The sequence below is a fragment of the Eschscholzia californica genome, unplaced genomic scaffold (genome assembly GCF_041429995.1).
Source record: "Eschscholzia californica isolate CP2 unplaced genomic scaffold, dmEscCali1.0.p SCAF_3, whole genome shotgun sequence".
Taxonomy (NCBI): Eukaryota; Viridiplantae; Streptophyta; class Magnoliopsida; order Ranunculales; family Papaveraceae; genus Eschscholzia; species Eschscholzia californica.
The window spans coordinates 34,423,819-34,449,571 of NW_028238420.1; the positions used below are offsets into that span (position 1 = coordinate 34,423,819).

A 25,753-nucleotide genomic window follows, 5' to 3' on the forward strand; every position below is an offset into this window, starting at 1 on the left:
TTTGTGTTTGCTATTACGGTTAAGATATATCAATAAACTATCATGAATGTTGTTATATATCTCATTCTCTTATTGTCTTCTTCTGTTGTAATATGTATGATTCTCTTAATGTCACTGATTTTAAATCATTTTCTTGATGTGTTGAGGTTTCTTGTTACTGTTATATAATCTCTCTTATTATTTTTTGTTCTCTTAATGTGTTGATGTTTGTTTCTAGTATTATCTTTGTTATAGTTAGGGTTTATGTATACTCAAATTTCAGTCAAGTTGTGCATATATTAGAGTCAAAATTTCTCATATTGTCCCTTCAGTAAGCAAATTGCTGATTTTTTTTTTATCAAACCCACCTCAATTTTTGAAATTCTAAGTAATTTTATCTCAGCTACAAGCAAGTTTTAAGGTTCATGAATACATTTATTCATTACATTCATTGATTCACAAGTTGTATGTGTAAATTTTTATTCTGACTTCAGAACTAATCTTAGGACCTCATATCGACAAGAAGAAGTTTAGCCTACTTGGGAAACTTCCTATGTATTTTTTTTCCAAATGATTGGCTAGCACAGTGGCGACATTGGAGGACATTATTTAAACTCCTTTAATAACTGTGATTTGTAGTAATGAAACGGGTTTTCGTGGACACCATATAATTTCCCAGTTAGGGTGACATTTTCAAGTACTGCACCACTCTTGCTTTTGAACATCTAAGAATGAGTTTCCATATATGCAATTTCTCTATTAGATATTCAGTTTATTAGTAAGCTAATTTTTTATCTTCAAGTTTTATTTGGTGTTAGAAAAAGGTACTATTATTTTGTTATTATACTATTTGAACTTGTTATGTACTACTCAATTTTATTATTGTCATGTACCACTCAAATTTATTACTTTTAGGTCTGCCAGTGGTGTTACTCTATGTTTTTGTTGTTGGTTTGATTTTTAGAAGTCTGATTCTCTTTGCTTCATCATTGTTTACAGAGTAGGTTTTGCTCCTATAAGAACTATTGTTGTCAATTATGATGGTCACTGGAGGATTTCTCCTAAGAGTGGAAGGTGGTCTTGTGATGATTATTTAAGTGGGAAGATAGTTATATTTGTGAATGTAGATGGTGATGAGTTGAATTTGATAGACTTGATTAATGGGATGGGAAAAAATGACATAGATTTGGTTGGGCATAGTATGCTTTTCATGTATTTGAAACAGGGGGTTAAATGCGACATCAACAAAGAACGTGACTTGCTAGAATGGTGGATGGAAGGTGATTTGGATGGTAAAGGAAGGGTGCACTTGTTCTTGGATCATCAAGCTCCATTTGCAGTCCAACCTCTTGAAGAAAGTCAATCCTCACCTTTGTCTGCCAATATTACTAGAGTAAGAACAAGAACACCATGTTTACTCAATACTTCTGTTGTTAAGAGAAAGCTATGTGTAGGCAGCACTTCTGGAAATAGATCTCCACCAAAGATGAGTGATGATAAATGTGATGATGGTGGAGGTAAAGAGTTGTCTCCTGAATTTTGGGAAGATTTGATTGGAAATGACATGCCTATCAATGGAAAACCCAAGAAAAGGAAGAAACCAAAACAAAGAATGTCTCAAAATGATATTGATTTGAATGAGTTAGTTGAAGAACAATTAGATGAAATGCCAAATGTAGATGGTTTTGATCCCACTGTTGATGAAGAGGAAGTTGTAGGGATTCACACCCTTCTACTAGTGTTTATAGCGGAAATATGACATCTAATGTCTACACTAGTATTCCCAGGATCACATGCAAAACTAGTAATTAATCTAATGGAGATAGTAGATTACCTTAATCGCTTTTCCCTCGAACTAGTTGAATTGATTGAAGAAGACCAAGAGCTTCAAGTGTAGCTCCTCTACTTGGGACACGAGCAATCAATTTGATCTCCCACCTTGTTGTATAGCTAGCACACCAATGGTGGTTGGAAAAGAAGAACACCTTCTTCTTTGACTAGATTGATAGTAATGGGAATTAGCTCACTTTCTCCTCTCTACTTGATGTGGTAGAGTAAGAAAGCTTAGAGAGAAATTCCACACCTTATTCTCTGCCCTAAGAGTGTTTATATAGAACCCTAATAAGAATCCACCTCCTTTTAGGTTTCCTAAAACACCCTTTAGAATAAGATTTAGGGAAATAGTCGAAAATAGCAACTATTGGTATTTTCTCAATTCCCTAAGGAGGAGGTGTCCAAACACCACGAAAATTGGCAGATATAATTTTTATTATATCAGAAACTAACCCTCCAAAATTCAGCCCAATCCGAGTCCTAGAAGTACCCGAACCGGTCTAGGCCCAAAAACCCTGTTTTTGGCCTTTTTGTACTATCTTTGCCTAATTCCTTTTTAGGCCTATGAGATATGTTTATGGGACACTCCCATGATTATATCTCACTCCCACTAGTCATATCCTAGATCAATTTGTCACTCTTATGTGTAACCCGTTGTAGGATCCGATCGAAGTTAGCCGCGAATTACTTCGTAATTCGACGATCGTAGTTGGTCTCTAGCTACAACTCTACGATCCCTAAATCAATCGGACTTGATGATCTTCCACATCAATTGTCCTATCCGACAAATTGTTCGCATTGTCACCTTGGTCGAAGGACATCTCCTTCAACTCCTTCAACTCCTTCAGACTCCCACTTGGACTTAGAACAAGTGCAATGCCTCGATTCCCGTGTCAATTTAGTATCCCATCTGATACGTCACATCATTCAGACTTTCTTGATATCCGAGTACAACTGTAAAAGACAAACGATTAACTTTTAATCCGTTTGAGCGCGGCCACGCATTTTCAGTTGCTACTCATCAAGTGGCCTTGAGACACTTTGTACCTAATGTGATTAGGGCGACACAATCCATTCTTGCGCTCCCACTTAACTTCATGTCTATCCTGTCCTTCCCAGTATCCGTCTTTATAACCTCCTTTTACGGCGCGGCGTTTAACGGAACCAAAGTCGGGCATTCCTTACATAAGATGAGTGGAGCACTCATGTTTTGAGGAATCTCTCCAATTGTCTTTATGAGAAGTATTGACGTTCATCACGAGTGATGTACTTCTCATTTGAGGGTTATCCAGTGTATAAACCTTTTACACACCCACGTAGTCGAATAGAATATACCATTCCTATAGCCCATGAAACTGCGCTATCCCATCGACTCCCGTACTAGTCTTCGTGAGTCATTGTTGTCCATGCAATGACCTGGACTAGGGAATTCGATAATAAATATTCCAAGTTCACTTAATAGGGTTTCATTCATCAGATCACGTATCTGACAAACCTATTCGGAACGTTTTATTATCGATGGACTGTCGTTTAAATACTAAACCAAATTTAGACGACTGGTGAAATAACTCTTATTATTTCTGATAACGAGAGTTGTAAATCTGAGCCTCTTCTGTAGAACTCCTTTTACCCACTCAATTTTACTTGTCGAGGTTTAAAATTATACCTCATGCCTTAGACTGTGTATGAATCTCATACTATGTCTTAGGTGACAGTTTAGTTTGACTACCGTGGTAGTCGGTTTTAAACTTTGCTTATTATCAATTAATTTGAAGATTGCTAACTTCAACCTTGATAATATCTAGTAACTTTTACTAGAGTTAAGGCTTTTAATTCTTTGTGTAGTATTTGCAACAGTTTCCGGCTTAAACACTTTTAGCCTACTTTCCTTCCATGTCTGAAAGTTTGCTACGATGACATGTTCAATTTTTGTACTACTTCATCCTTTAGCCTTCTAGGATGTACTAAGTAGTGTTTCGGTTTTCCAATCCGAATTTGGATGTTTAAATGCTAATCATATCCAATATGATTGACTTTATGTATTCGAACATAAATGTCTCTCTCATGCGTGCTAGCTCATCGGTGTCTTTTAGACTCCGAGTTTTGCAACGCCCTCTGTCATGAGTTTTTGGGTCGAAATTCTTTTAGACTTTCCGAGTCTTAGATTTTCTGTTTCGGATCTCAAGCATCTCAGCGTACTGAGTCTCTCTAATCCTATCATCCTTTTGATCTATGCTTATAGATCTTCAGATGCCCAAAATGGCATTTTATCCTTTTGTGTGTGGTCCTTTATTGAGTCAGTTCGTTACTGTTATACAACACCTTATGTCGTACTCAATCTTTTGTATGTACTCTGCATACGGACCCGGAAGGTTTGTTTACTCCCACTTACCTTCTTGAAACTCGTGATTCAAGATTTTCTTCATTCTCCAGGAATCAAATTTCTCTGATTGCCTTTTGAATCGAAGATTCTAACTCTTGCGTGCTTTTAATCCGTCGATAGATTTCTGAAGCATGCTTGTGGACATAACTTGATTGGAAGAATCTTTATTCTTCTTGTCTCGTTTCGGGAAACACGAATGTTTCCATCCTTCTCAGTTTTCTATTTTGGAAAACCAATTTAGGTCTTTTGTTGACTTAAATTATCAAGCTTCATGTCTTGACGAGATATGGATTCCATGATGATTTTGGGTTCTAGCCAAAATCTAGAGTCAGTTTCCGTTTCTGCGCAGGTCTTTTATCTCTTCAGAAATAACCTTTATTTTCTGTGTCTTTGAGATTTGACCTTTTAGGGCTTTTGAACAACAATTTGGAATTTTCTCAATTACTTTAAGATATTCCTTTAGAGACACTTTCACTTGTTTTGAGAGTTCTCCGGCGAATGACATTCGCTTTTGTGCGGTGGGTTTATAAGATCATGTCTTTAACCTTTCCTTTTCCGAGGAGCCGCAGTTTGTTGCTCTTGGTCGACTTTAATCGTCTTGTACAAGTTTCATGATTGTTCTTCATGACCCTCCATGATTTTTCTCATGATCGAATTAAATCGACTTGTACTTTTCTCCCACTTATTCTTGTAATAATTAGTGTTTTTCTCCCAGACGACCAGGTGTGCTAATTATTAGAAGAATACTATCATGAGCAATAAACACTTTGTTCTCTTGATTGGTTGTGGAAGAAGCCCAAATTTCTTTCAAAAGAAATTGCGTCAGATATTAGCTAGTTTTTGTAATGCTTTTACAAGCTTAGCTGTTAGACGGAATTTTGGTAGTTTTGTGAGAAGCTATGTCTAGACTAAATGGATTTTGGAGGATAGAGTTTGATTCGTGTTCTTCATCTTAATCCTTTTGGACACTCCAAATATGGATAGGTTAGAAGTACGTTTGAAGATCAATCTCTGTTTTTGACTCAAGGCTTTCTTTCTTGTCAGTTTGATTCATGTTTTGGTTATAGTGGACTTGTTGTCCTCATCCCTTTCCGATTGGGATGAACCTATCTTATAGGTTTTTGACCAATTTTAGAATCTTTTGGTATAGTTTGTTAAATTTAGCACTTATTAACATCTCAATTTAGAAATAAAGTTCTTTATTGATTCTCCATAATACTTAGTACAGAGATGATGTTAAAAAACTAGAAAACGATTAATCTAGAATAGTGCCTAAAGTAGACTTCGATCCCTTTCAGCATCCTTAGCAGTCGAGGCTTCTGCTCCCTCTTGGATCTTGTCTTCCTTAGCCAAATACTCAGTTCCCAGCTGCGCCTGTACATTCACAATGAAAGGGCAATTTTAGGTATCATATACCAAGGTTTTGGAATTTTTCAGTATTTGATAAGTTAACTGTTTATACCTGAATTGGAAGCCACTGTTCCATTCTTTTTGTCCTCCAAGAACTTAGGGCAGTTTCTTTTCCAGTGGCCTATGCCACTGCAGTAGAAACATCTTGACGTAGATTGAATACCTTTGTTTTGAGGTTTAGCAGTACGTTTGCCTTTTCCTTTTAACGCGGGTTTCTTCTTCTGCCTCTTGTTCTCTTGAGCCACAAGAATCTTATTCTTTGGCTCCAAGTCCATTGTTAGTCGTTCTGCTGCCTGAAGCATTGCATCAAGTTCCTCTAAAGGCTTGTTCCATCCATTCATCGCATATTCCATCTTAAATAGATTGAACCCTTCATGAAGTGAATAGAGGATCATGTCATTAGCCGCCGATTGGCTAACAGGAGAACCCAGCTCTTCTAGTTTAGCAAAGAGTTCTATCATTTGCCGAACATGAGGACCTACTGGTTTTCCTTTCTTGAGGCGCAGACGCAATAATTTACTGGTTGTATCAAACCTCTCCACTCTCGCTTTGCTTCGGATTGAATCCTCAGTTTTCGGAGTGATGGAGGGGACTTCCATGTTCAGAGGTTTCTCGTTAAGAGTAGCCTCCATGGCTGATAACAATCGATAAGTCATTGATTCTGGTTCTGCCCTCTTTTGATCATCCTCTTGATGCTCTATTTCCTTAGCAGTCAAAAAATCCAAAAATGGATAGTCTGAGACATTTAGCTTGTTTTTAAACTCTCCATCCAATATTTGAAGTATTTCCCGATTCCTTCCTTCATGGATGTTTTCGTTTAACACCTTCCTTATGTATGTTCCAAGGTCGAACTTGTTTCCTTGTGTCATCTTTAAAACTACATAAAGTAATGGCAAAGTTTTAAAACTCGTTATCGTTTTTGAAAAACATTAGTTTTCCCACATTATTCAATATAAAATCGTCCCCGATTGAATAAGTGATTCCAAGACCCCAGTTCTTCGAAGTAAAGCGGACGAAGGCCCTACCCTTTGACTCCGTCGTTCCGGGTGAGCGAACTACTTCACTGATCATACCTTATGACTCTTGGTTGATAGATTTCATTAATGAATGACTAATCTATCCTTTTGCCTCGAGTATCCAAGACTCTCTTCCTGATCTCGTTGAGTAGAACCATTTAGACGTGTAGGCCTCTTCTATAGACCTACCCGCATTGTCCCAAGGTAGAGGAGGTACTCTGCGAAGGCCGACCCACCTTCCTCGAACAAGGGCGCAACGAGTGTCTTAATCTGGATAGGCGATTACTCAAGATTACTTTTGGGGACTTTTACGCTAGTCTGGCGTTTGTTATAGTGAACTATTTAGCCTAACTAACATCCACGACATAAAGCGTAAATAAGTAAGTAAATGCGCGCGAGAAAGTAAATCAAGCAGACATGGATCCTAGTATGGCCCCTAACCTAGAAGATCTAATCACCCTTGGTTTTCTTCTTGTTTCGCCTTTTGGTTCGTCTTAGATCGCCATCTTTGAACCTCCATTGATTTCTCCCACTCGCCTTTGGATTTCATCCTCGAGTTTCTTCAATGGACTCATAGACCCTAAACTCTAATTACAAGACTCTAACGATTCGCAGATCGTATAAACTTGAAATTAAAATTAATTACAAAGCATGCACCCATCCGTGCTTAAAACAAGAATAAAGAAATAAATCTATGGCCATACTAGTTTCCCGCATTCACATCACATGCAATCATATAATATATCAAGGCTAAGAATTATATATGCATGATTATCTTGGGAGATACTTTTGTTGACATCACATGTCACATTACGGACCTTAAGTCTAAATTCGAAGAATTCTACTAATGGTGCTTTCCGGTTTTATCTTTTATGATTTCTAAACTCATCTTTAAGAAAAACTCCGTTTTGGGCTCGAGAAAGCCCGGGTCAATTTCGGAAAAAATATTGGTTCGATTCTTAATGATTTCATAAATCAATTTAAAGAGAAATCCGTTTTGGGCTATTGGATGGCCCGGATTGATTTTCGAATTATTTGGTTGGAATCGGAAAAAATTTTGGCAAAAACTCCCACTCGAATGATGGTCCCTTTTCGTGGTCCGAAAAGCCTCGAAAAAGCCCGGGACAAGTCATAGACAAGTCCCGGCCCAAGCCCAAAAAGGGCTCGGACAAGGTCCGGATATAGCACGGCCCATAGGGCCGGCATGTCCTGGCCGAGGCCTATCAAGGCCTGGTCTCGTCCTGGCCGGAGCCAGGACGCTAGTCCATGTACCAGACGCGTCCTAGACGTGTCTGGTACTGGACCGGACCAGCACTAGGTGTCTCGGACTAGTCCGAGACACCCAGAACCTCCCAGACGCGTCTCCAAGACGCGTCTGGTCGAGTGCTCTGGACGCGTCCTAGACGCGTCCAGGAAGCTCCTTCGCAGCTGCTGGTCGCGTCTTAGACGCGACCTGGACGCGTCTTCAAGACGCGTCCTTAGTAGCTGCTCTGGACGCGTCTCAAAGACGCGTCCAGAAGCTTCTGTCGCAGCTGCTGGTCGCGTCTTCAAGACGCGTCTCAGCAGCTGCTCTGGACGCTTCCAGAGGACGCATCCAGGAGCTTCTGGTCCGGCCAGGAAGCTTCCTGGCCGGACACTAGGGTTTTTCAAAACCCTAGTTTCCAAAAAGAAAAAAAAAAAATTTTTTTTTTTTCTTATGCAACTCTAAGTTGCTATTTTCCAATTTTTAAAACTTTTCTTAAATTTTTGAAATTCCTTTTAGAACACTTCTAAAAAATTTTTAAAACTTTTAGAAACTTTTAAATTTTTCCAAATTTGTTTTGAGAGCTTCCTAAAGTCAAAACTACTCTTTTTAGAACACTTCTAAAATTCTAAAATTCCAAAATTTTGTTTTTCAAAAGTTTCCTAAACTTAAAAACAACTCTTAATCAAACCAATTTTGGATCAAAATCTAGGTTTTTGAAATTTTTCAAAGAACAATTTTGAAATCAATTTTGAAAAATCTTTGAATCCAATTCAAAATTAATCAAATTTTATGTTTTAAAATCTTTTTAAACATAACTATTAATTTAATCAAGCATGGATTAGTTTGAAATTCAATCAAATTGAGACTTTTAAAACACTTTTAATCATCAATGTGATTCTCAATTTGAAAATTTATTGAATCCCATCAAATTATGAGTTAAAAATACCCTTTTAAAAACACCTTTTAAAATACTTTTATAAACTCAATTTTCAAACTATCAAGCATATAAATTAGTTCGATTCTTAGCAAAAACTAGTTAATAGCAAGAGGCTCTGACGCCACTGTAGGGATTCACACCCTTCTACTAGTGTTTATAGCGGAAATATGACATCTAATGTCTACACTAGTATTCCCAGGATCACATGCAAAACTAGTAATTAATCTAATGGAGATAGTAGATTACCTTAATCGCTTTTCCCTCGAACTAGTTGAATTGATTGAAGAAGACCAAGAGCTTCAAGTGTAGCTCCTCTACTTGGGACACGAGCAATCAATTTGATCTCCCACCTTGTTGTATAGCTAGCACACCAATGGTGGTTGGAAAAGAAGAACACCTTCTTCTTTGACTAGATTGATAGTAATGGGAATTAGCTCACTTTCTCCTCTCTACTTGATGTGGTAGAGTAAGAAAGCTTAGAGAGAAATTCCACACCTTATTCTATGCCCTAAGAGTGTTTATATAGAACCCTAATAAGAATCCACCTCCTTTTAGGTTTCCTAAAACACCCTTTAGAATAAGATTTAGGGAAATAGTCGAAAATAGCAACTATTGGTATTTTCTCAATTCCCTAAGGAGGAGGTGTCCAAACACCACGAAAATTGGCATATATAATGTTTATTATATCAGCAACTAACCCACCAAAATTCAGCCCAATCCGAGTCCTAGAAGTACCCGAACCGGTCTAGGCCAAAAAACCCTGTTTTTGGCCTTTTTGTACTATCTTTGCCTAATTCCTTTTTAGGCCTATGAGATATGTTTATGGGACACTCCCATGATTATATCTCACTCCCACTAGTCATATCCTAGATCAATTTGTCACTCTTATGTGTAACCCGTTGTAGGATCCGATCGAAGTTAGCCGCGAATTACTTCGTAATTCGACGATCGTAGTTGGTCTCTAGCTACAACCCTACGATCCCTAAATCAATCGGACTTGATGATCTTCCACATCAATTTTCCTATCCGACAAATTGTTCGCATTGTCACCTTGGTCGAAGGACATCTCCTTCAACTCCTTCAGAAGTGCCTAACGAAGAAGTGTCTGAAGCCCAAGATGTAGCTGGGGATGAGTATATTGAACCTCAGGATCCTCACACTGAGGGTATTCCTAATGAGATTGATGATATACCTGTAGAAGAGGATTATTTCACTTTGAATTCATCAAGTGACGATGAGTATGACCCTAGCAATGACAAAGAAGCAAATGAATCTGATTCTGAAGAGGAGCCTAAACCTACCACTGATGAGTTCAATGACTTTATTGCAGCCTCAGATAACTTATACAGGGATGATGAGTCAATGGAGCATCAAAGAATTGAATTGCCTAGAGATGTGATAAGTGAAGGTACCAAATGGGACAACATACATGAAGCAAGAAAGTTTTTAAGAAAATTTGCTGTGAATAACAGATTTGAATACAGATACATTAAAAATGAAGATTATAGGCTTAGAGCAAAGTGTGTTAATGCAGACCAAGGATGCCCATGGTTCTTTTATGCACGCAGAAATCCTAAAGATAATTTTTCAATTGAGTTGAAGTCAATTGAAAACACCCATACTTGTGAGCATAGTTCGAGGTTGAGCAATAAAATGGTTGATTGCAATTTTGTCGCAGCAGAATTGGAAGACACCATTAGGTCCCAACAGAGAAAAAACTTCAACCCAAGGAACATCAAGGATGCAATGTGGAAAGAGTATACAGTGAAGATTAGTTACTGGACTGCCTGGAGAGCTAGGGCCATTGCATTGGAGAAGATATTTGGAAATTATGAGGAAGGTTATAAAATTTTACCTGCAATGTGTATGAATTTGCTTACCTCAAACCCAGGAAGTGTAGCAACTTGTTCTAGAAATATCTCAGACCACAGGTTCAATGGGTTATGTATTGCATTCAAGCCTTTCTTGGATGGTTTTATAAAAGGGTGTAGACCAATCATTGGGTTGGATGGTTGTTTTCTCAAAGGAAAGTATGGTGGTGTGTGCTTGTCAGCAATTGCATTAGATGGAAACAATGGTCTGTACCCCTTAGCCATATACATTTGCAAGTCGGAGAACTATGAGAATTGGTTCAACTTTTTGACTCAACTCAGTGACCATGTGAAGCTGCACCCAAATTTGCTCACAATCATTTCAGATAGGCAAAAGGGTTTGATTGAGGCAGTTGCACAGATTTTTCCTAACAACCATCATAGGTTTTGCTTTCGGCACATGTACAAGAACTTCAAGAAGAGTCATCCTTCTGATCATCTTAAGAATTTAGCATGGGGGCAGCAAAGGCATACAAAAAGGAAGACTATCAGCTATGGGCAGACCAATTGATGAAAGATGACCCAAAAGCATACCATTGGTTACATCGAGTTAATGTGAGTTCATGGGCAAGATCCTTCTTTGATGTAAGAGCAAAATGTGAGCATATAACAAATAATTTTTCAGAAAGTTTTAATAGTTGGATCACGGATCTAAGGGACATGCCACTGTCATCTATGGTTGATAAGTTTCACTTAATGATGATGTCTTTACTTTATGAGAGGAAGAAGACGGTAATGACATGGGATCAAGGAATGAAACTTCCCGAAATTTCACTGAAATTTCGCGAAACGTTTCCTAAAATGAGATTAGGTGCACGAAATAACACTTACAACTATTTCCTGCATAGTTTCCACCGACATGATCAAAATTTCCACCGAAATTGTTGGAAATATCGAAATTTCCACCGACGTGATGGAAATTTCGACCGACATAGTAGAAATCTAGCAAAAGAAACCTGGAGAAACTAATATTGAAAATGTATCCCTTCCTTCGTCTTTTTTATCTTCATTTCTCTTAGATCTCTCTTGATTTGTATGTTATGTTTTTAATAATTTTTAAATTTATTTGAATGATTTATGCCTTGACTTAACTGCCTAAATTGATTTTATCTTACTAACACCCCTGATATAACTGTGTAATTGGCGATACCTTCTCAAACTAACACAGTTTGTTAACTATTAACTATTATCAGTAAGAATGTTATATTTTGGGTGTTATAGCCAACTCGAAAAAATTGTGTAATTGTTAATACTCCCTCAAACTAATAGATAATGTTAAACATCATTTTTATGCTTTAATAATCTTGTTATACATAATTGCATCATATTTCTATCATTTCTTTAGACTTGTAAGATTTCCACACTGACCGAAACATTTCTATGAAACGTTTCCACATTTGGACCGACCGAAATTTCCACCGAAACCGAAGTTTCATTCCTTGCATGGGATGCAAGTGGAATTGTTCCAAGAGCTCAAAGGGTCATTGATGGGTTCAAAACTGGCATAAGTAATTTCAGAGTGCAAGGAGCAAGTGACTTCTTATTCAATGCTTATGAAGTGAATAGTACCAATAGATGGACTGTTAACATAAGAGATATGACTTGCTCTTGTTGTTTATGGGACATGACTGGAATTCCTTGTATGCATGCTGTTTCAGTCATCTTACCAATGAGGAAAAAATGGGCAGAGTAAGTTTTCTTTACTTTCTTTAGATGTTGGTGCATATATTATGTCTTATAATGTTCTAATATGTGACTTTGTGATTTCATTACCAGATTTTGCAGTAACTTTCATAAGGTTAGTACATATCTTGAAGCTTATGGAGGATATATCACACCTATGAGGCAGATGATGGAATGGGGCAATGTAAGTACCTTTTTTTATTCATTATTATACCTTCTTATTGAGCATGAATGGAATGAATATGACTTCTCATTGTTATTAATGGAATGAATGTTCTTTTGGTATAATTCATGTTTTGTCATCGAGTGTTAAACTACTTGAATTGTTGTTTAAGAATGAAAAGTATTCTGTTTTGGTATGAATCATCTTACCAATGAGTATTAAACTACTTCTCGTGTTGTTTATTGAGTATTAAACTACTTCTCATTTATTTTAAATGAAATGAGTTCCTTTAATTTATACCTTCTCATTGAGCATAAAACTACTTCGTTTATACTTATATATGAATTATGTTTTGTGATTGAGTATTAAACTACTGCCTTTGTGTTACTTACTGATGCAGCCATCATATGAAGTTCTTCCTCCACTCATAGTCAGACCAGCTGGGAGACCAAGGAAACAAAGGATAAGGGATATAGATGAAGGGCCATCAAAATCAAAGAGTTTGAGAAAATGCAAGACTTGCCAAGGTTTTGGCCATAACAGCAGAACTTGCAAAGGTGCTGCACAACCCAAAGTTGTTCAAACAAAGTTGCCAAGAGGAAGAAATGGTGCATCAACCTCTACTGCTCCAACCACTCAAGCTGGAAGTTCAATGAATCAACAAAAGCCTACAGTTACTCAACTAGGAGCTTCACAACCTCCTCCACATTCACAACCCGGTTCTGAGTCTTTCTTTGGTAGATCTCCTACAATCCCACTTAGTCAAGTCTTTAAACCAACCAAATACAAGCCGAGAAAACCTAGTAAAAAGTAGGACACCATAGTTATTTTGCTGGAACTAGACAACTTTTGATCATTTAGGCTCTTTATTGCTTCTTTTTGTGATACTTTGTGAATGGAACTAGCTCAAATATGATGCTCGACTTCTTTTTGTTCTTATTTTGGATGTGAAAATGCTCATTGAATTGTTTTCTGGATACTTGATTATGGATTTTTTTATGAATGTTTTGTTTTCTTATGGATGCTCTTTCCTTGTCATGGGTGCTCTTTATTTGTTATAGACATGAACTATGTTCTTGAAAACCATCAGGAACCTCGAACCCCTTCGAAATTGATTCCTTCTTTGACAGGTTCCTTAGGGTTCTAAGAAACTACAAAGACGTCTCAGACAGGTTCCTTACGGTTACATTCATGGATGAAGGTATAAAGCAGCTCAATTCTAATGTTCTATCCTATTATGTCGCTCCAATTGTAAGAGATATCACATCATATTCATACCCTCAGAAAACTTTAGTTTTTAAAAGGGTTAGGACTATTATGCTGGATGGTTTTTACATGTGTGGTCGGAAGTACTACTTTCTTGCTTACTCTTCTAATCAATTAAGAGAGCGGTCTGCCTGATTTTTTGCCAAGGGAGAGAATATCAAGGTAAGTGATATTAAGAGCTGGATGGGAAGATTCACTGACCAAAATGTCGCTAAATGTACTGCTTGTATTGGTCTATGCTTCTCATCTACTTATGTCACTGTCGAGGTTCCACTGGAGCAAGGAAATACTGCAGGAATGATGTTGAGTGTTGGTTTTAATCCTAAATCCTTATCTAAGAAGAATGCTTACTTCAATTAGAGCCGCGCAATTAAGGGATTTGTTAGAGAAAACTAGGGTATTTGTGCCTTCAAGAAGATGGTTAATGGGCTGTCTGGATGAGCTAGGAGTTCTTGAACAAAAAGCACAAAAAAATCTGAACAAAAACCACAGTAGTAATGGCCAAATCAATGTCATCAAAATTCAAAATCTGAACAAAAACCACAAAAAAAGTAAACTACAAGAACTTAGATCGGATATTAACGAAGTTGAATGGGAATTCTTTGGCATTAGTTAATGTGGGGAGTCATCGGTGGAGAGATTCGATTAAGTCGCATTTTGGGAATTATATAGACAATGAGAAAACTAAAGAGCAGGAAAAGAATAGATCATGTAATTCTTGTGTTTCTTCCCCTGATTTAGACATGGGATTAGTTCAATTCTGGTTGTGGTTAATCAATACTCCTAGAAATGATTTCTTCTAGTTTATGTGAGATTATCTCTGAAGTAGTATTTACAGGCTACCCCTTCATTATCAAATAACTCCATTCCCCACCATCCTCAATCCTTATATATGAGTACCATGCCAATCTGGTAGTTGAAAAACATATTCTTAACCCTTTTGTATGTTCAATCAAAGTCTTAACATAGTTCGAGGAATTGTTAATTACAAGAACTGTTTGTCGCATTAACAACTATTATCATATTTTATTGACATTTTAGGATTGGCCTATATGTCGATACTTTACATTATGTTTGTCGAGGTTGTCAAACTGATCAAGTTAAGAATGAAACACTATAGAAGTGCTCATTTGCTTTGTATATGGTAATCTCTTAATGTTGTTCATCTTCATCAGAGTGGACTATGTCATTAAGAAGCCTTTTGTATATATATTGCAGATGATGGGGAATAACCTAGTGTATCTCATACACCTAATTGACTAGTGTTGGTAGCGGAATCTCAAACATCATATGTTTAACACTATTTCCAGGATCTATACATGAACATACCAATGAACTAGATTGGAAAGATGATTACCTCTTAATCGCTTTCCCACGAACTAAATTCCGATCAGTATTCGGAAGATAAGAGCTCCAAGTGTAGCTCCTCTACTTGAGACACCGAATAATGACTTGAACTCCCTCCTTTCAGTCAGCTAGGACCTTCTTGAAGGTTGAGATGAAGAACTCCTTCTTCTTGACTAGATACTTGAGAAAACTCCTTTTCTCTCTCTCTCTCTGAGATGTATATTCTGAAACTCTTTCAGACACACACAATTCTATCTCTGAATTGCCTTTTGAGAATTTCTCCTCTCTTTCTTTAGGTTGTATATTTAGGTATATATAGAAATCCCTAGAAGAGGTATTAGACTCAAACTAGGATTCCATAAACCTAATTATTAGGCAACACCCAAACTACCCTCCATTGGGTCTCTTTAAGTGGCCGGCCAACATAGCCCTTTATGGGCTTCCTTGGCCGGCCCACTTAGGGCCTAGCCGGCCATCACATGGCCGGCCCTATTGCCTGGGCCGGCCATCACATGGACGGCCTTCCTAAAGCCATTCCGGGCCTCCCTTTTGGGCCCGGACATGTTTATCTCTTCGGACTTCTCCGAATCTTTCAGGACTTACCAATAACGGATCCAATCCACTTATTTGCCATTATCCATCTAGTCAATTCTCTCCGTTCAAATCATTACTCTGTTGTGTAACCCTTGTAGGATCCGGTCTATGTTAGCCGCGAATCAACTCTTGATTCGACGATCGTAGTTGGCTTCTAGCTAAGCATTACGACCCCTAATTGGACCGGACTAATGATCTTCCGAATAAGCTCATTAAGATCCTAATAGTCAAATTGCACGCATTGCATCCTTGGTCGAAGGACACTCCTTCGGAAGGATACCATTCCTTCAGACTTTAGGCATCATATCCTTCAGCAGATGTAGCTAGTAAGAAGATGAAAATAATAGAGCTCACAAAAGAAGTAGAAAATGATGATGGAATTCCACTCGAGAAAGCGAAAAAAGGGTCTGAAATTGTTAATCACGTCGAGGATATCCAACAACAACATGAATATCTGTATTTACTTTACAATAATCTAACAGGAGAGTTACGAAGAAAAGCTCATTACAACGAAAAAGCAGATGGAGTCTAGTTCAGACTCGGAACCGGATCATTTTTCCAACGCAATTATGTCATCAATTAGAAGTTTGAACAACTCTACACCATCTTCATTTTGAGGTGCTATCACTTTGATTTTAGCCTCAGATTGAACAAATCAATGTCATCAAAATTCAAAATCTGAACAAAAACCACAAAAAAGAAAAAAATTACAAGAACTTAGACCGGATATTAACGAAGCTGAATTAATAGCGACTTAGAAAGACAAAAATTGTATCTTCAAATCACCAAACAATACTCAAATGTTCCTGATTTTAGTGAGAGAAACGGACACTCTAAGGCTTGAGATATCGAGTTATTGTTCAATTTGATCGACCAACACCAAAAAGAATCAAGAAATCTCGAAAAGTCAAGGAAACCCTAGCTCTCTCGTGAAGTAGCTGAAGAAGAAAATTGGCTATTGGCAGTTAAAATGATTTCCATTGAAGCCTATTTAATATTAGGTTTTTCTTTGAACCGTTGGATCTAAGATACATATATCCGTCCGATTCGAAGGGTCAAAAATGTCATACTTCACGTGTGTGTTTCGCACACTGACACGTTAACAGTGAGTTGACGGTTTCCGTCCAAGTGGGGGTACAGATCAAAAGTTTTTAAAAATCGGGGGTGAAGTCCTAATATCTATATAATATTGGGGGTGTATGTCTAAATCGCCCTTTTTTTTTATGTCCCATAGCGGTGTCAATAAAAGATTGAAATATCTATTTTCAATTTCATCAAAATAAAAAAATTATAGAGAATATTGACCATATTTCTCTTTTTTTTTTTTTTTTTTTTTGTTGAAAGATATTGACCATATTTCTGTTTTGGTAGGCGTCCATCTCAGGTAGGGGTGGAAAAAAGATCCGGAAGACCGCTATCCGACCCGTTCGACCGAGATAAAAAGTGTCCATGGACACCCGATGGTCATAACGGTCAGTGTCCGACCGGCCCGAAAGAATTGGCGGACGGTCACGGTCAAAATTTTATGTCGAAGGACCGACCGCTAACCGACCGGTACGAGTGACCGAATAGGTTGACCGACTAAACTGTCCTCATTTTTAGAAGTTGACCGTTGAATTTTATAGACATACGAATATATGATGATCGTTGGCTATAGTCATATAGTCCTCTGGAAGACCAAACATTAGTGCATGGCTTAATTATATCTTGTCAAATGATGATCGACTGTTTTTTTTCTTTTTTATATTTACTTTTGATTTCTTGGCTAAACATCTTCATTTGTAAGTAATTTTGTTTGTAGTAATACAAATAAAGTTCTGAATCAAGTACATTTATTGGAAAGTCCGGACCGAGACCGTCCGATGTCCGACTGGACCGGTAAAATAAACGGTCTTGGACGGTCAATGGACAAAGAATTCTTGAGAGTGACCGTCCGAGTCCGCCCGAGTAAATAGGTGGTCACCAACAGTTTATGTCCGAGTCGACCGGTTCGATGAAGTTAGAGTCCGGTACCGACCGGTCCGGACCGATTCCCACCCCTAATCTCAGGGAGTCCTTGTAACACCCCTTTCTACCCCCGTCTTCCAAATTTCTAATATAAAACACTCCCTTAAATTTTGTTTATTAAGCCAAATAAATTATTTCTTCCTTCTTTCTACGGAAATTTGGATCTTCTAGATCAAACTAGGGTTTTTCTTCTTAATTGGTTTTCAATTTCATTGATCTAGCATACTGATCAAAAAATGTTTAACGGTATGATGGATCCAGAGTTGATAAGGATAGCGCAAGAACAGATGAATCGGATGTCTCCGACCGAACTTGCAAGGATCCAACAACAGGTGAGTTTTTTTTTTCCGTTTTATGTATTGTTGGTTATAATTGTTCGAGATTTAGATCTGAATGAGAGAAATTTGATTTATTTTCATTTTGTTTGATGAAATTGTGTTTGATCTGTGAAACAATTGTGATACGGGTGGAAATGAGGGAGATGTTTGATTTTCATATTGTGAAAATTGAGTATTTGATGTTATTAATTTGGAATTTTGGAGTTTGGATCCTGATTTACTCAGATTATATGTCAAGGATAGCATAATCCCAAAAAAAAAGGATTTTTTTCTGATGGATCCTAATTTGAAGTGCTTAAAAGTTAAAGAGTAGAAAAAATTAGTTTGCCCTCATTTGAAATAAATGGTAGGATTTGATTTAGTTAGTCTATTCGAACTAGAGAACCCGAGTGACTTGGTTCTAAAATCCCATTATGGAAAGATGTAGGAATCAGTTTGATTTCTAGTTGTTGGGTGCAAATTAAATCTTTGTTCTCGAACTGAAGACAGGACGTCAAAATCTGTTTGAGTTACTGAACAAATATCTATCTGATTCAGGTTAGTGTTGAGAGTCTGACCAAACCTTTTGAGGGGTGTTTCCTAACCTGCAACATGGGTATTTAGAAAGATAAGTGGAAAGAAGTTTGGGGTTATATTAGTAGATTACACTTTACTTCCCTCTAGGAGCTTGAAACTGGATACTGGAATTTAGGCTGTGTCAAGCATCTATGTTTCCTTCAGTTGTGATTTTTGTTGCTCTCATCCCAATCGATGTATTACTTTCTTGACAGATGATGTCCAATCCTGAGTTGTTAAAGATGGCATCTGAAAGCATGAAAAACATGAGACCTGAAGACTTGAAAAGTGCTGCAGAACAACTAAAATATGCCCGGACTGAGGATATGGTTCAAATTGGTGAAAAGATGGCCAATGCATCACCTGAAGAGATTGCGGCTATGGGTTCTCAAGCTGATGCTCGTATCACATACGAATTGAATGCAGCTCAGATGCTGAAAAAACAGGTTTCCTTCTAACTCTGATCTTGAATAGTTTTTCTTTCTTCGTTCGAGAATTGGGAGATTGTACTAGAATATCCAGTATGATAATAATACGCAAATGGTAACCCGCCAAGGCCCAAGCCTAGCAACGCACATGCATGATAGGCTGATTTTGTTTAACCTATTTAGCCTTGTTTTACGTAGATGTTGTCATAAGAAGATTGCGGCACAATTTATTTATGTAATCGTTTTGAACCATGGTATATGCTTCCTTTTCTACTTTGTATGGTTAGACCTATGTTTCATCTCATTGAAGTATTATAAGTTTACCTAGTGTCTGATCGTGCTGTATATTAACTTTTCCTCCACTGTTTGTGCTTACATAAAAAAAAATTAGTGGTTCGAGATGCTTTTAAAGTTGATATATGTTCAGTAACTCAAACCGGAAGTAAATGTAAATTCCATTGTCAACCATTTGTATTCTATCATCTCCAGCCATCCAGCATGGATAATTGGTTGAAAAGAAACTGATCAAATGGCTAACCATGAGTTTCCTTCCCATAAAATGTGATTATTTGTTTATTTAGGACTAGTTCTTCATTTCATTAACTAAAGTATTTCATTTGTAACCTAGCTAAGCACATAAATGGAGTACCAGTAGGAAACAACATAAGCCTCTGGTACTCCAGCTCGACGCATACTCAGTTTCCTGCGTAACACTTTCTGGATATCTGTAATGTATTATGTACTGTTTTCATGAGTTCCTATTCATTTTGTTAGGGGAATGCACTTCATAGCCAGGGAAGGTTTAGTGATGCAGCAGAGAAGTATTTACTTGTAAGTATAGTATTAACTTTCTGTTGCTTAACATAAATGCTTTCTTCTGGTCCTCCGCCTTTTCTCGTATTTCTTAGCTAACTTCATGGGTTTGTTCTTCGTATGTAGGCAAAGAATAACCTGAAGAGTTTGCCTGTCTCTAGGGGCAGAACACTCCAGTTGGCGTGTACCCTTAATTTGATGTCATGTTATTTGAAAACAAGCCAGTATGATGAGTGCATAAAAGAAGGGTCAGAGGTATGGATTTTACAATTCAAATTTTTATTTATTCATTTACTTGGTAAAAGCTGCCCAAACTAGCAAAAGACTGCCATTGAGTGGTTTCTTGGTATTTGAAGAGGAATTTGTCACAAGACTAGAAAACTGATAAGCTTCGCTAAATAGTCTGTACTCTTGGCGGAAGGGAGCAGATGGAAGGAGTCAGGGACTATACGTTCTTGTCCTTTAGCTCTCATTCAATGTGTGTTTAGTCTTTTAGGTGATTACATGTTCACAAAGTGGAATGGGCCTTCTTTGTATCAATAGTCGCTCTCAACTTATGAGTTATAAACTTATAATAGATTTGCTTAATGATTCTTCTTTGTATTATTCTAGGTCCTGTCATATGATGCAGAGAATGTCAAAGCTCTTTACCGGAGGGGTCAAGCTTATAAAGAGTTGGGGATGTTACAAGTGAGTTTTATGTACTTCTACGGATATATTTCATACTTAAGCGAGTATGTTGTAGCATGTCAATAACTTATTTTATTTTAAATCAATATATAATGTAGCTGATTGGTCCATTAGCTACTTGAAAATTGTATGGGTGGTTCTTGTTGCTCATGATATCGAGTATAGTTTTATTATTTGCAACTCTAGTGACTAAGGGTACTTCGCATATTTTTATAGTAAGGTATAAAAGGCTGAAAAGTGAAGATGTTTAGACACTATATCTTCATTTTATTGATACGTCTTGAACCCTCTTGCTTCGGGCAAATCTGCATTTTAAGTGTTATATTGATAATGTAGCCTATGTAGGCTGATCATGTCACTAGCTCTTAAGAAAAATGTGTATGTTACACTTGCTTTCTCACAATAGATAAACGAAGAAATTGGTTTATCAATATTAACTAAAGAAACGAAGAAGATTTGGCAGATTGTCATAGTAAGGATACGAGTTTAATAGGTAAAGATGGTTAGTCGCTCTAAAGCGTAAACTCTTTTGTTGATTACTTGATTATGTTAGTGAAGATGTTACTTTGAATCTTTGATGATATTTTGCTTGGATTCCCTAATTAAAATATGTAATGTCATATTAGGATGCTGTATCAGACTTGAGCATGGCACATAAAGTCTCCCCTGATGATGATACTATTGCAGACGTTTTAAGGTATGATTTACTGGGCGACTAAAGCTAAAATATTTAGTTTTGACTTCTAAGATATGCTATATCTCGTATGCATAATCTTGTGGAGAAACAGTTTTTTTTTTTTCTTTCGATTAGCTTTTCCTGACCAGGGACTACTCTTTTGATCTTTGGCTAGTATAAGTTGTATACTTTATGTGGATCATTAGGTTAGGAATGTAGAGTAAAGATACCTATATTGGTTGCATAGACCTTCATATGTTTGCTGCTCTTAGATGTCTGCTTTTATTACTTTTTTCATATTTATTCAATTTGTTGCTTCAACCAGATGCTCTTTTCATGCTATGAGGTATCTAATTTATCAATTTAAAACAGGGATACTCAGGAAAAATTGTTAAAAGAAGGTGGAAATCAACGGGCATCAGGAGGTAACTTGTCATTGCCTGTTTTGCTAAACGTGCATTGGTAAACATCATTATTTTACCTGTTGGTGAAAGAGGTTGTAGGATTTTAAATGTTGTTGATAAACAGGATTGATAATTGAAGAGATAACTGAAGAAGAAGACACCCAGGCTGAACCACTTGAAAGCGCTAAAAGTTTTCCGTCTAAAGAATATTCTGTTGCACAACCATCGGCAGCTGAAAAAGTTTCTCGGAGTCAAGCTAAGCCTGAGAGTAGGACTCCGAGTGTCGATGAATCTTTGCAAAGTTTGAAGGACAACCCTGAAACCATCAGGTTTGTTATTATTAATCTTAAACTGTTACGCTCATGCCCATCATTGGACAATTAGTTATATCTTGCTTCAATCTGTATTATTAATTTTCTTAAATTATGTGTTTTTTAGTTACTATTTTGTGAGATCTTTACCCTAATTATTACAATATTCAAAGTTCTTTTTACTTATTTCTCATGGACTCTCTCTCAGTTGAAGAATTCCAAGTTAGCTCATTTGCTGTTTTCTTTGTGTAGAGAAGATACAATCTGATTTATATACTTGATCATGAAATCTCGTTTAATAATGCATTTTTTTTTGTCTGGTATATATATATATATATATATATATATATTATTTTGTTTAATGCTTGAGATATCACTGGTTACTGCAGAGACTTCCCCTGGTCCTCATTTTGTGTATTGGTGTTTCATAGGTCATTCCAAGATTTCATTTCTACGGTTGATCCAAACACGCTGGCTTCTTTAGGTGCTGGAAATGCCTCAGGTGTGTCACCTGACATGATTAAGACTGCCTCGAACATGATCGGTAAAATGTCACCAGAAGAACTTCAGAATATGATTCAAATGGCTTCGTCTTTTCAAGGGAAAGTTCCATTTCCATCTGGAATCAGTGAAAGCAATGGAAGCAATTCAAGAAGTGGACCATTTCCACAGGATATCTCTCCTGACATGCTTAAGTCTGCGTCTGATATGATGACCAATATGTCACCCGAAGAACTTAAGAGGATGTTTGAAGTCGCCTCTTCTCTGAAAGGGAACGTTCCAGTTCCATCAGTATCAACATCTAATGCTAGTGGGTCGAGATCAAATAATATTCCCAACCCCACAGAAGTGACTGGTTCATCTGTAAACAGGAATAGTGATATTAGTGAGAGTAATTCGTTTCCTGATCTGTTCTCAAATTTAAGATCAGATCCATCATCATCTTCAAATTTCCCATCCTCAACGGCTGATATGCAAGAACAAATGAGAAACCAAATGAAAGATCCAGCAATGCGGCAGGTACACAGACGATTCAGTATTTACTCAATGAAGATATGTAAATTTTTCTTACGTTTTAGCGTATCTTGTTTTTTCTAAATCCTTTTTACATGTTTGCTAATGTTAGATGATGACGTCCATGATTAAGAATATGAACCCAGAAATGATGGCAAGCATGAGTGAACAATTTGGAGTCAAACTCTCACGAGAAGAAGCAGAGAAAGCTCAACAAGCAATGTCCTCGTTATCTCCTGAAGCCCTGGAGAAAATGGTACTTACTATCTCTATTTCGTTTTTCTTCTTTTCGTTTTTTCTCCTAAACACGTTTGAGGAAGAATTCTCCAAACTAACTTTATAATTAAACTACAACCGCTACTAAGCCACATAATTTTATAATAAGATTTGCATATATCCAGATAACTCCATTGAGAAGACACGAGCTACTAATAAAACTCCTCAGACTTCGCTATATAGGATGTCTATGGACGTTTAGGATCTTTAGGCACAATTTAACCCAGACTGCCAGACATGTTTTGACCCCCTGAATACCGTATAAAAGCTACTACCAATACTCATTAATATCTGTAAACATAAATAATTAAATAGTAAACAAAAATTTATACGAAATAGAATAGAAATTAACTACAATTATAACTTGATTGCCAGACCCAGCCTAGTAGGCCATCCTTGTTGGACTCGTTTCCCACTTTGCACCACTCAACCTAAACCCAACTTTCTTTGTACTGTTTTATGACCTAAAGCAACTCGGTTTCGATTTGTTTTCTGCAACCAAAGAACCAATGCATTTATTGTGATCGTTAAGATTTCTTCATGCGTTATGTTTCTTTTACCTCCCACTCTTTACATTTTCGTCTCCTTTCTCCTTTCAGTTCTTATTAGAGAAAGGAAAGAATCATCGGACTAATGAAGTCCTTTCCCCTCAATTTCTCAAGTCATAGAAATCCCAAACCCTAAACCCTAATGTCCTCTACAGCACATGCTGGTTTTGTTAACTGTATGGATTTGGTTTTACCTTGAAAACTTACTCCGATGTTTATCATGAAGATCAAAGCCATTCTATACAACCTTTGACATACATATGCCCACCTACTATTTATAAGCCTGTTTTAAAGCCTATCTTTAAAAACTAAGTACTATTACTTGGCATCAGGGCCGTGTGGTGGGGGGTGCGGGCAGGGCGCCTGCACCGGGCCCCCCACCACCAGGGGCCTATTTCCTATAATGGTTCGTAGCTAAGGTGAGATATAAGTAGAATTATAGAAATAAACATCAAACACAAAGTAGCACAGTTGTTAGAGTCATTTCAGTTTCATGCTTATCACGCGGGATCGAACCTCATGGCGTTCTTTTTTCCTCAATTTTTATGAAGTTGGCTGGTTGAGGGTACAATTGCTAAGCCAATCTCCATTTCTACTTAATTACACTTCTTCCTAATTGTTTTGTTATTGTGGGCGTGTTTCTTTTGAAATGTTTTTATAAAATAGAAATCTAAAAGTTTCTAAGAAATTCCAACATTATATAAATATATTTGTGAGAATCATATAAAAAAGATGTCACATTCAATAAATCGTCCTTGTACAAATATATTATTTTCTTTTATTTTAGACTAGCAGATTTATAGATTTTTGTTCCGCTCCTGGTCATGTTTGATAAGTTGCAACATAAAATATGATATTATATTAAGATTGAAAGTTTTATGAAAGTTCAAATTTTCATTATGTTATTTTGTAGTTATATAATTATAATCTAAGATAGGATAAAAGATCTTTGTAGTTAAAGATGATTATGGATTCTTAGACTAGATTTCCTATGAAAATTATTTTAAAATTGAAATTTTTGCCTACGCATACTTTCGTCAAGATATATTTGGATTCACCTATACATAGTTTGCATTTATCTACTGATAAATTATCTAGCTTGAATTTTGTTTAATCTTTTGCTTATAAAAAAAAGGCGCAAGTTCAAGTTTCGCACAGGGCCCACAAATTCTCAGGCACGGCCCTGCTTGGCATTAAATGGTTCAAATATTTTATGTCTTTTGACAGATGAAGTGGGCGGATAGGATACAAACTGGAGTGGAAGGTGCAAAGAAAACAAAGAATTTGATCTTAGGGAGACCTGGCATGATTCTTGCAGTAGTTATGCTTTTTCTTGCCTTCATTCTTCAGCGTCTCGGTTATATTGGCCGTTAAACAATTTGAGCTCCTTCACGTAAAAATCTCCATCTCCACCTTAACATCAGTTATCCTAATGTAAATCGCTAACAGTTTCACTCTTCTTTTTCTTGTGCGATATTAGATTCAGCGTGAAACTGAAGCCATATCCTTCGTTGTTAAGTTAAAATGTGGTACTTGATGCTTAAAATATGTAAAAGGAGTTACCAGTAGATGGTCAAAATCCAAGATCGTTTTTGTGCTCTTAACAGTAAGCTGCTGCTACTTTTCTTAGATTTCAGTGGTACTAATGGCAAATTGTAACTTATCTGCTTATTTTGTTGATTCTTGGAATTACTTTCTTTTCGATTTGGTTAATCAACTTAAGTTGAGATAAATGGTCTTACTATGGGAGAGATAATTTGACATACATGTTTATTATTAGTTCATATCTTAATGATTTTATCCTTGCCGTGCTACAATTGTACTTTTTATATCTGAATGATTAAAATAAGTTAAAATGATTAACTTATGTTAAGTGATTTTTTGAAATAATCAACCCACAAGGGCAATTTAGGAGAATGACAAGTGAACTTCGAGAGCATTTGAATGGAACCTTAAGAAAGAGGG

The 25,753-nt window shown here is 36.9% G+C and overlaps 3 protein-coding genes across 4 annotated transcripts; 2 read left to right on the top strand and 1 right to left on the bottom strand.

The window, feature by feature from the left end:
• Positions 1–5,377: 5,377 nt before the first annotated feature.
• LOC147549760 (uncharacterized) lies at positions 5,378–9,297 on the bottom strand. The gene is made up of 2 exons (XM_086669948.1): positions 5,658–9,297; positions 5,378–5,569 (listed from the first exon to the last, which is right to left on the bottom strand). Exons 1-2 carry the CDS (start codon positions 6,472–6,474, stop codon positions 5,553–5,555), a joined length of 834 nt encoding a protein of 277 aa, XP_086526074.1. The 5' UTR covers positions 6,475–9,297; the 3' UTR covers positions 5,378–5,552.
• Positions 9,298–9,933: 636 nt separating this feature from the next.
• On the top strand, positions 9,934–13,335 carry LOC147549761 (uncharacterized). The gene is made up of 5 exons (XM_086668386.1): positions 9,934–9,937; positions 10,003–11,143; positions 12,131–12,364; positions 12,452–12,542; positions 12,922–13,335. Exons 1-5 carry the CDS (start codon positions 9,934–9,936, stop codon positions 13,333–13,335), a joined length of 1,884 nt encoding a protein of 627 aa, XP_086524512.1.
• A 3,750-nt stretch (positions 13,336–17,085) lies between these two features.
• TPR7 (Tetratricopeptide repeat (TPR)-like superfamily protein) lies at positions 17,086–25,590 on the top strand. Of its 2 annotated transcripts, XM_086666081.1 has the most exons (13): positions 17,086–17,112; positions 17,778–18,067; positions 18,844–19,074; positions 19,831–19,887; positions 19,996–20,124; positions 20,482–20,559; positions 21,186–21,256; positions 21,608–21,660; positions 21,764–21,968; positions 22,382–22,970; positions 23,077–23,220; positions 25,016–25,181; positions 25,269–25,590. In XM_086666081.1, exons 2-12 carry the CDS (start codon positions 17,972–17,974, stop codon positions 25,160–25,162), a joined length of 1,800 nt encoding a protein of 599 aa, XP_086522207.1. In that variant the 5' UTR covers positions 17,086–17,112; positions 17,778–17,971; the 3' UTR covers positions 25,163–25,181; positions 25,269–25,590. The 2 variants fall into 2 exon arrangements, with proteins under 2 accessions (XP_086522207.1, XP_086522206.1); XM_086666080.1 differs by having other exon boundaries at positions 25,016–25,590.
• The last annotated feature ends 163 nt before the right edge of the window (positions 25,591–25,753 follow it).

What these genes read in the sequence shown, in the direction of transcription:
- LOC147549760 (XM_086669948.1), bottom strand. Translation starts at nt 6,474, where the DNA reads ATGACACAAGGAAACAAGTTCGACCTTGGAACATACATAAGGAAGGTG.
- LOC147549761 (XM_086668386.1), top strand. An exon ending in ATGAGGAAAAAATGGGCAGA is followed by an intron (nt 12,365 to 12,451) that starts GTAAGTTTTCTT and finishes TTTCATTACCAG; the next exon opens with ATTTTGCAGTAACTTTCATA. An exon ending in AGATGATGGAATGGGGCAAT is followed by an intron (nt 12,543 to 12,921) that starts GTAAGTACCTTT and finishes TTACTGATGCAG; the next exon opens with CCATCATATGAAGTTCTTCC.
- TPR7 (XM_086666080.1), top strand. Translation starts at nt 17,972, where the DNA reads ATGTTTAACGGTATGATGGATCCAGAGTTGATAAGGATAGCGCAAGAA. An exon ending in CTCAGATGCTGAAAAAACAG is followed by an intron (nt 19,075 to 19,830) that starts GTTTCCTTCTAA and finishes TCATTTTGTTAG; the next exon opens with GGGAATGCACTTCATAGCCA. An exon ending in GCATAAAAGAAGGGTCAGAG is followed by an intron (nt 20,125 to 20,481) that starts GTATGGATTTTA and finishes GTATTATTCTAG; the next exon opens with GTCCTGTCATATGATGCAGA.